This window comes from Protomyctophum bolini, assembly GCF_963924005.1.
Source record: "Protomyctophum bolini genome assembly, chromosome: 17".
NCBI classification, from domain to species: Eukaryota; Metazoa; Chordata; class Actinopteri; order Myctophiformes; family Myctophidae; genus Protomyctophum; species Protomyctophum bolini.
The window spans coordinates 23616637-23628119 of NC_137878.1; the positions used below are offsets into that span (position 1 = coordinate 23616637).

The 11483-nt window shown below is 40.9% G+C and overlaps 1 protein-coding gene across 1 annotated transcript; it reads left to right on the top strand.

Moving 5' to 3' along the window:
- Positions 1 to 1715: 1715 nt before the first annotated feature.
- Positions 1716 to 2867, top strand: LOC308331666 (uncharacterized protein; the record flags this gene model as incomplete). Its single annotated transcript, XM_080787155.1, has 3 exons — positions 1716 to 1767; positions 2282 to 2392; positions 2626 to 2867. The coding sequence occupies 3 exons, from the start codon at positions 1716 to 1718 to the stop codon at positions 2865 to 2867; spliced, it is 405 nt and encodes a 134-aa protein (XP_080643281.1).
- Between the last annotated feature and the right edge of the window lie 8616 nt (positions 2868 to 11483).

Below are 11483 nucleotides of genomic sequence, written 5' to 3' on the forward strand. Positions count from 1 at the left end.
TAGTTTTTTAACAGGTAGTTCAAACACAGAAAATCAGGTTTCACATTCTCTACTCTTTTGTTAGAAAAGATAAGTCAAGGACACTGAGATATCAACATATATGATGCCACTCGATCACCAGTGTGATAACTGTGATTATCTTTCCTTGATAAACACCTACAATAAAAACTACAAAAAAATCTAAAAAGGCCCATTGACCTGGATTACAAACTATCCAATAAAAATAACTACCCTCGATTTTTGTGCCAGTAAAGGAGATTGTAAGATCACTGATGAGGCTTACCCAACATAACGGATGCGATCACTGCAATGATTCCAAATAGGATCCTGGCCATCTTGGTGTATATGTGATGTTCTTGAAGACACACAGCTAGCTGATTGTTTTGATCCCAAGTGAATGGATGAAATGCTGACTGAAGCTGTGGCACAAGTCTGTTGTTTAAATACAACCCAGGTGGGATGGGATGGGATGGAGGTGGCGGCACTGGAAGGGGTCATACAGGTTTTTTTCTAGTTAGGTGAATGATCTATAGATACCAATGCGTCTGCAATCTGGTCACCGCCAGGCTGGGTTGCCTACAATGCAAATGGGACCATTGGTATACTTATTTCCTGGAATATTTAGATTTAGCCTATTTTGTGCCAGGGACGTCAGCAGACAGAAAGAATGCTGTTTCACATGTGTCGTTTACCATACTGTATATACAGTACATCTGCTCCAGGAAAGCTGTGAGATTCTCATCTCTACTTTGTCTTTAATGTCATCGCTGATCCGCCGATGCCATCACCTTTGTGGTTAGTCGACTTGTTAATCACCGAATAATGTACAGAATAATTTCACTGTGAAAGTTAATGCATTGTTTTGGGCATTAAAATCCTTGCGGTTTGTCCTTTTTCTCTCTCAAGTCTGTTAGGCAAATAGCATGAATGTTCCTCATGGTAACAACACAGATGGCACAGCATCTACTAAAACATTTTTTGACAAATTTACCTTTGTGTTCAAATGAGCCCTCCACTGGCCCATTTAGCCTGGAATGTTCAGACCACCATAAGCGAAGATTTGTGTTCAAATGTCCAGAAGTTTTTAGAATGAGCTTTTACTGTGTGTCAGGCAGTCTCAATCCAAACTGTCTTATAAAAACAGTGTGGGACAGATAGCACACTGTAATATATACAGTATCTAAATGGCATAGTCTAAAATTATGTTGTGCTACCAAATCTGTTGCAGACAGTAGAGGTGCTCAGGACTTGTCACTGCACAGGTGCACACGGTTTGATTTTTCAGATCCCATTCCAAGTGGCTATGACCAAATTATGCATGCTCCCCTGGATAGGCAACCCGTTCTGGCTGGGAGACCACAGCAGATCTATGAATCATTAACCTAAATTTGAATGTTACTTTGTGTTTGTGTTATCTTGTTTTTTATTTCCTCTTTTTATTGCTCTGTAAAGCACTTTGTGCTGCATTTATGTAATGAACGGTGCGATATAAATAAAGTTTATTATTATTAACTGAAGGAATGACAAAAAAACCTGTATAACCATTAACCTCTTCCTGTGCCGCCACCCTATCCCATCCCAGTGATCCCACCCTACCTGGGTTGTATTTAAACAACAGACTTGTGCCACAGCTTCAGTCAGCATTTCATCCATTCACTTGAGATCAGAACAATCAGCTAGCTGTGTCTCTTCAAGAACATCACATATACACCAAGATGGCCAGGATCCTATTTGGAATCATTGCAGTGATCGCATCCGTTATGTTGGGTAAGCCTCATCAGTGATCTTACAATCTCCTTTACTGGCACAAAAATCGAGGGTAGTTTTTTTTTAATGGATGGTTTGTAATCCAGGTCAATGGGCCTTTTAGAATTTTTAGTAGTAGTTTTTATTGTAGGTGTTTATCAAGGAAAGATGATCACAGTTATCACACTGGTGAGTGGCATCATATGTTGATATCTCGGTGTCCTTGACTTTTCTTTTCTAACAAGAGTAGAGAATGTGAAACCTGATTTTCTCAGACACCATTTGAAGTGTATGATCTACCTGTTCAAAAACTAAATTAAATCACGCTGTCTTCTACTAGCTATACTTTAATAGATTCATTTTTGTTTATTGTTCCATGTTTATTTGTTTTCATAAAATAATGAAATAACTGAAAATAGCATAATGAAATTCATAAAATGTGTAGGCCTACATACCTTTATTTCTAGATCCTAGTATAAAGGTGTCCATGATGTTCTGATGTGAAACTAACTCCATCCAAATGTCCATATTTTAGCGGACAGTCTGATCTGCAACAGTTGCAGTTTGCATGTTCTGGGAAAATGCATCAATCCTTCAAATGCCACCTGTCCACAGAACAGCACGGAATGTTTTACTACTTTAGCAAGTAAGTCCTCCTCCCATCCTCATCAATGCTCTGATCCAACATCATTCATAGGCATTCATGCCTATTATAGCCTAGTCACTTTGAACTACTGTACCAATACCATCACTTCTTCTCACATTCACACGCACAGTAAAATCCTGCTAATGTAATGCACGCACAGTCGCACACACAGCACATGAGTTCATGTTTGACATTCACATTGACTCATATCTCTCTGCGTTTCTTGTGTCCAGCATTCCCCAGTCTCAACAGCAGCTTCGCTGGTATCAGAATCCTGGGCTGCACGACGTCCACCACATGCAATACCACTACCGACTCCAGCCTGCTTGGAGTCGCCTACCAGACCTCAGTCATCTGTTGCTCCACTGATAACTGCAACACAATCATCAGCGGAGCTCCCACCACCAAGCTGTCCATCACTGCTGCTCTTAGCGCAGCCGTCCTTGCCTCTGTCTGGGGAACCATGATTTATTAGTTACTAAACTGGACTTTTGTGTTATTTATCTGTTGTTACTGTTGAACTTTTGGGACAAAATGAAGGTGAAGAAATAAAGAAATAAGTTTTATTACTGTGTTTATTTATTTTTTTCACATATGGAAATTACATTTTCTCTCCTATTCTATTTATTTCATTCAAATTAACTGAATATGTTGCAGTATCTAACTCAGTATCTCACTGCACTGGCTTCCGGTTGTTTTTAGGATTGATTAAAATTATTTTACTTGTGTATAAAGATCTCAAAGGTCTCGCACCTTCCTACCTACATGACTGCCTGCCTAAATATGTCCCAAACCGTCCCCTAAGGTCTTCCACTTGCAACTAAAAAATACGGGGAAGCAGATTTTTCTTCTACGGGCCGTCGGCATGGAACAAGCTCCCACTGTACCTTCGTCAGGCAGCCTCTGTAGACATTTTTAAAGCACAGCTCAAGACCCTCATACAACATTCATGTCATGAAAGGTGCTATACAAATAAAGTTTTATTATTATAATCTAACTATAATTCACTCAATGTCTGAATGAATGTCTGTCTGTAACACTGTTGTAGCTCCGCCTCCTCACTGACTGCATCAATCGCTCCCACTTTTCACACAGGCATTGACCATAGCATTACGGAGGTCTTAACGAAGCCCTTTTTTCAATTTAACAAATTATTGATTGTCTCCACCAGGCCGAAGGCATGGAGGGAGAGTATGTTTTGCACTCCGTCCGTGTGTCCATCTGTCCGTCCATCCGTTATCGGCTAATCTCCGGCACCGTTGGCCCGATCCATGCCAAACTTTGCACACACACTCCCTGGATGCCAACGACGAACCTCTGCCCCAAATATTTCTCAACAGCCTGTTATAGCGCCACCATGAGGCCGATTTAGGCAAAACACACGTCCGTTATCAGCTAATCTCCGGCACCGTTGGCCCGATCCATGCCAAACTTTGCACACACTCCCTGGATGCAAACGACGAACCTCTGCCGCAAATATTCCTCATCGGCCTGTTATAGCACCACCATGAGGCCGATTTAGGCAAAACACATTTCTGTAGATTACTCGTACACATTTTATCCATACATCACACAATTCCGTATACACAGTATGACCTATAGTAAACAGTGTTCATAAATCAAGCATATCAGATCCAGGAACTATCTACTTTACAATATGGAAAAATATTGTGTTACAAGTCAAACTTTTCACTTCTTAACACAACAGTTATACTTATAATAAACATGCATCACTATCCGTGAATATGGTGTGGCTTGTTTTCTCTCTTCCAGACGTGTCCATGCAGAACCTTTGATGACGGTATCGCAAATATTTATTATTTCAATAAATATATGTCCAGTTATCTTTTTTTCAGACAGCATCCATACTCACTCAGAAACATGGTTAAATGTCTCACACAGACTCTTCTCCTCGAGGCTACCGTGTTTGACCAGCCACAGTCCAACTTGTAGGATTTCATGTCGGCTGTTTATGGTAGAAATACATGACAACCCAGCTCAAAACACACTAACCTTCTTGATTTTAACAGCTTTACACGCTGATATATCCTCACCCTGGCTCTTAACTTGGTGACCACATATACCTGATTATTGAACTTATTTACTTAAACACATGAAAACACTGTTTTCATGTGTTTATCTGGTAACCGGAAGGCTCGCCCCAAAACACGCAGCACGCTCGCCCCTAGCATCCGTCCAGTCGCACCACTTGAGCAGAACCCTTGCCGCCAACGACGGTCCACTCACCACGCCGGTGCAGAACCATCACCGGAACACTCACCCCCAACAATTCATATTATAGGGTTCATGGTTGTGCACACTAATTTTTTACTTTCACAATTTTGCCTCAATGTCAATTGAGAGATGTTTTACGCAATGCAAATCAAATTGAATCATTGGAATGCTTTCTACCTTGAATGTTTAGATGCCAGCTGATTTGGCCTATTTTGTGCCAGGGACGTCTGTGGAATGCTGTCTGACTGGTGTCGTTTACCATACCTGTAAATCTGCCCCAGGATAGAATTATAGATAGATAGGTAGATAGATAGTGACTCACTACATGACAAGAGATCCATGTGAAACAGGGTGTGAAACCCTAGCACTACCCCAAACACAACACAAGATGTCAAATGTAGGAATGTTTCTTTTGTCAAACAATAACAGAATGTTAGACTATGCCATTGAGATACTGTATATATTACAGTGTGCAATCCGTCCCACACTGTTTTTATAAGACAGTTTGGATTGACACACAGTAGCAGCTCATTCTAAAAACTTCTGGACATTTGAACACAAATCTTCACTTATGGTGGTCTGAACATTCTAAATGCTTAAAGTTTGCTGAATGGGCCAGTGGAGGGCTCATTTGAACACACAAAGGTACATTTGTCAAAAGATGTTTTAGCAGATGCTGTGCTATCTGTGTTGTTACCATGAGGAACATTCATGCTATTTGCCTAACAGACTTGAGAGAGAAAAAGGACAAACTGCAAGGATTTTAAGGCCAAAAACAATGCATTAATTTTCACAGCTTTCACAGAGAAATTATTCTGTACATTATTCAGTGATTAACAAGTGGACTAACCACAATGATGATATCGGCGGATCAGCGATAACATTAAAGACAAAGTAGAGATGATAATCTCACAGCTTTCCTGGAGCAGATGTATATATATACAGTATGGTAAACGACACCTGTCAAACAGCATTCTGTCTGCTGACGTCCCTGGCACAAAATAGGCTAAATCTAAATATTCCAGGAAATAAGTATACCAATGGTCCCATTTGCATTGTAGGCAACCCAGCCTGTCCTGGCGGAGACCAGATTGCAGACGCATTGGTATCTATAGATCATTCACCTAACTAGAAAAAAACCTGTATGACCCCTCCCAGTGCCGCCACCTCCATCCCATCCCATCCCACCTGGGTTGTATTTAAACAACAGACTTGTGCCACAGCTTCAGTCAGCATTTCATCCATTCACTTGGGATCAAAACAATCAGCTAGCTGTGTGTCTTCAAGAACATCACATATACACCAAGATGGCCAGGATCCTATTTGGAATCATTGCAGTGATCGCATCCGTTATGTTGGGTAAGCTTCATCAGTGATCTTACAATCTCCTTTACTGGCACAAAAATCGAGGGTAGTTATTTTTATTGGATAGTTTGTAATCCAGGTCAATGGGCCTTTTTAGATTTTTTTGTAGTTTTTATTGTAGGTGTTTATCAAGGAAAGATAATCACAGTTATCACACTGGTGATCGAGTGGCATCATATGTTGATATCTCAGTGTCCTTGACTTATCTTTTCTAACAAAAGAGTAGAGAATGTGAAACCTGATTTTCTGTGTATGAACTACCTGTTAAAAAACTAAATTAAATCACGCTGTCTTCTACTAGCTATACTTTAATAGATTCATGATTTGTTTATTGTTCCATGTTTTGTTTTCATAAAATTATAAAATAACTGAAAATAGCATTATGAAATTCATAAAATGTGTAGGCCTACATACCTTTATTTCTAGATCCTAGTATAAAGGTGTCCATGATGTTCTGATGTGAAACTAACTATCCAAATGTCCATATTTTAGCGGACAGTCTGATCTGCAACAGTTGCAGTTTGCATGTTCTGGGAAAATGCATCAATCCTTCAAATGCCACCTGTCCACAGAATAGCACGGAATGTTTTACTACTTTAGCAAGTAAGTCCTCCTCCCATCCTCATCAATGCTCTGATCCAACATCATTCATAGGCATTTATACCTATAGCCTAGTCACTTTGAACTACTGTACCAATACCATCACTTCTTCTCACATTCACACGCACAGTAAAATCCTGCTAATGTAATGCACGCACAGTCGCACACATTGACTCACATTGACTCATATCTCTCTGCGTTTCTTGTGTCCAGCATTCCCCAGTCTCAACAGCAGCTTCGCTGGTATCAGAATCCTGGGCTGCACGACGTCCACCACATGCAATACCACTACCGACTCCAGCCTGCTTGGAGTCGCCTACCAGACCTCAGTCACCTGTTGCTCCACTGATAACTGCAACACAATCATCAGCGGAGCTCCCACGACCAAGCTGTCCATCACTGCTGCTCTTAGCGCAGCTGTCCTAGCCTCTGTCTGGGGAACCATGATTTATTAGTCACTGAACTTGATTTTTGTGTTTTGTTATTTATCTGTTGTTACTTTTGAAAGTTTTGGACAAAATGGAGAAGAAATAAAGAAAAATAAGTTTGATTACTGTGTTTGTCATGTTTATTTTTCACATATGGAATATTAACATTTTCTCTCCTATTCTATTTATTTCATTCAAATTAACTGAATATGTTGCAGTATATACTATAATTACTACGATAATTACATATGTGTCTACATATGTTCACTGTGGATGACATTTCTATTCTTTCTGATTTCTCAATAATGAGGCTTCCAATACACAGTATTTACTGTTTACTACTCCAATATATAAAATACGTTTTCAACCACTCTCCCTGTTCCACAAAGAATCAAGTTAAAAATTGTATACTGTATATCAGGGGTGCCCAAAAGGTAGATCATGATCTACCAGTAGATCACACAGGCAGACCACATGATATGGCCCTAAAAATAGATATAATTAAAAAATAAATTGATAATAATATTGTTCAGTGGGAAGATCTTGTTGAGCTGGTCATTTTGAAAGTCAAAAAAGTGCGGGCACCCCTGCTGTATATAATTCTCCAGTCACATGTTCTCACTAATATGTGAGATGATGTAAAAAGAGACAATATTGCATATGCATGCAGGACTCAATTGGTAAATAAATGGTAAATGGTGCATTTATATAGCGCCTTTATCCAAGGCGCTTTACATAGATTGTGCATTACATTCACCCATTCATACACCGATGGCAGCGGAAACCATGCAAGGCACCAACTAGCACATCAGGAGCAATTAGGGGTTCAGTGTCTTGCTCAAGGACACTTCGACAGTAACTCTGGGGGAGCCCGGGTTCGAACTGGCAACCTTGCGGTTCCCATCCAGGCACTCTACCCCTGAGCCACCGCCGCCCCAATTCAAACACAAACTACAAAACGCTCCATAATTCACCTCCTTCACTGAAACAATCCCTCCCGCAATCTCTGGTCTGCAGCGTCTGCTGACACAAACGTCCTGTCCCCTCCTCACAGGATTTGACCAAGCACCGTGCCTTGGGTGACAGGGACTTCTTCTACTGTGGGCCTCTCTACCCAAACACGCCAGAGACTCCGTCTCACACACACAATTTTGCAAGAGCGTGCAAAATAATTAATAATTGTAACAATAATTAATAACATTTGTTTTGCACCCTGTACCTGGCCGGTGGCTGTCCGTCCGTCCAAACCTCACGTAAATCGGAATACATTATCTCTGCAGTCATGTGATCAAGACATGTCACCTTTCTCATATTCCATTCCGATTTAGTTATGATTGGCTTCCAAGGGGTGGTCGACTGGTCGTTTGGCACAACACACCACACATCATGATCATGATCAGCGCCCGATTACTGGCAAACTTTGCACGCACATTCCCACTAAGCCAGGGAAGAACCTCCATCCCATCCCTTTCACAAACTTAAGGTTGTTGGTTCAAATCCAGTTTTGGAACTTTTTCACTCTCTAAACATTACATTCATTAACCACGCACACACACACACACACACACACACACACACACACACACACACACACACACACACACACACACACACACACACACACACACACACACACACACAGGCAGACACACACAGGCAGACAGGTTTTTTTCTAGTTAAGTGAATGATCTATAGATACCAATGCGTCTGCAATCTGGTCTCCGCCAGGACAGGCTGGGTTGCCTACAATGCAAATGGGACCATTGGTATACTTTTTTCCTGGAATATTTAGATTTAGCCTATTTTGTGCCAGGGACGTCAGCAGACAGAATGCTGTTTGACAGGTGTCGTTTACCATACTGTATATACATCTGCTCCAGGAAAGCTGTGAGATTATCATCTCTACTTTGTCTTTAATGTTATCGCTGATCTGCCGATGACATCACCATTGTGGTTAGTCCACTTGTTAATCACTGAATAATGTACAGAATAATTTCACTGTGAAAGCTGTGAAAATGAATGCATTGTTTTGGGCATTAAAATCCTTGCGGTTTGTCCTTTTTCTCTCTCGTCTGTTAGGCAAATAGCATGAATGTTCCTCATGGTAACAACATAGATAGCACAGCATCTGCTAAATTGTTTTTTGACAAATGCACCTTTGTGTGTTCAAATGAGCCCTCCACTGGCCCATTCAGCAAACTTTAAGCATTTAGCCTGGAATGTTCAGACCACCATAAGTGAAGATTTGTGTTCAAATGTCCAGAAGTTTTTAGAATGAGCTGCTACTGTGTGTCAATCCAAACTGTCTTATAAAAACAGTGTGGGACGGATAGCACACTGTAATATATACAGTATCTCAATGGCATAGTCTAAAATTCTGTTATTGTTTGACAAAAAAAGAAAAAAAGTTACATTCCTACATTTGACATCTTGTTGTGTTTGGGGTAGTGCTAGGGTTTCACACCCTGTTTCACATGGATGTCTTGTCATGTAGTGAGTCACTATCTATCTACCTATCTATAATTTTATCCTGGGGCAGATTTACAGGTATGGTAAACGACACCAGTCAGACAGCATTCCACAGACGTCCCTGGCACAAAATAGGCCAAATCAGCTGGCATCTAAACATTCCAGGTAGAAAGCATTCCAATGATTCAATTTGATTTGCATTGCGTAAAATATCTCTCTATTGACAATTGTTAAGGCAAAATTGGGAAAGTAAAATATTAGTGTGCACAACCATGGACCCTATGATATGAATTGTTGGGGGTGAGTGTTCCGGTGATGGTTCTGCACCGGCGTGGTGAGTGGACCGTCGGCGGCGGCAAGGGTTCTGCTCAAGTGGTGCGACTGGACGGATGCTAGGGGCGAGCGTGCTGCGTGTTTTGGGGCGAGCCTTCCGGTTACCAGATAAACACATGAAAACAGTGATGTTTAAGTGTTGGTTATAAGTTCAATAATCAGGTATATGTGGTCACCAAGTTAAGAGCCAGGGTGAGGATATATCAGCGTGTAAAGCTGTTAAAATCAAGAAGGTTAGTGTGTTTTGAGCTGGGTTGTCATGTATTTCTACCATAACCAGCTGACATGAAATCCTACAAGTTGGACTGTGGCTGGTGCAAACACGGTAGCCTCGAGGAGAAGAGTCTGTGTGAGACATTTAAGCATGTTTCTGAGTGAGTATGGATGCTGTCTGAAAAAAGTTAAATGGTCATTTATAGTTGAAGGATAGGATAGGATATTAGTGTTTTGGATAGTGCAGCTTCAGCCAAGATGGTGCTACCAAATCTGTTGCAGTAGAGGTGCTCAGGACTTGTCACTGCACAGGTGCATGTTGTAATACTCTAATTACTGGAACCTCATCTGGTTTGACAGACAGGTGTTTGTGCCGGCAGGGTGGTGTGTGACAATCCGGTTGAAGTATACCTTGGTACGGCGGTGGACGGACGGACGGGCCCGGGAGAACAATAACGCGACACAAGACAGTATCACGCTAAGAGGTTCACAAGATGTCTCCAGTAGCTAAATAGAAAGTCTGCTTACAGGCAATACACCATACATATCCAAGTACATTGTATATTCACGTACAAGTACAAGTACACAGCATAGGCACTCAGCTCATATCATAACAGTGCACACGGTTTGATTTTTCAGATCCCATTCCAAGTGGCTATGACCAAAGTATGCATGCTCCCCTGGATAGGCAACCCGTTCTGGCTGGGAGACCACAGCAGATTGGTATCTATGAATCATTAACCTAAATTTGAATGTTACTTTGTGTTTGTGTTATCTTGTTTTTTTATTGCTCTGTAAAGCACTTTGCCATGCATTTATGTAATGAAAGGTGCGATATAAATAAAGTTTATTATTATTATTAACAGAAGGAATGACAAATAAAACCTGTATAACTATTAACCTCTTCCTGTGCCGCCACCCTATCCCATCCCAGTGATCCCACCCTACCTGGGTTGTATTTAAACAACAGACTTGTGCCACAGCTTCAGTCAGCATTTCATCCATTCACTTGAGATCAGAACAATCAGCTAGCTGTGTGTCTTCAAGAACATCACATATACACCAAGATGGCCAGGATCCTATTTGGAATCATTGCAGTGATCGCATCCGTTATGTTGGGTAAGCCTCATCAGTGATCTTACAATCTCCTTTACCGGCACAAAAATCGAGGGTAGTTATTCTTAATGGATGGTTTGTAATCCAGGTCAATGGGCCTTTTAGATTTTTTAGTAGTAGTTTTTATTGTAGGTGTTTATCAAGGAAAGATAATCACAGTGAGTCACTGGTGAGTGGCATCATATGTTGATATCTCGGTGTCCTTGACTTATCTTTTCTAACAAAATAGTAGATAATGTGAAACCTGATTTTCTGAGACACCATTTGAAGTGTATGAACAACCTGTTCAAAAACTAAATTTAATCACGCTGTCTTCTAGCTATACTTTAATA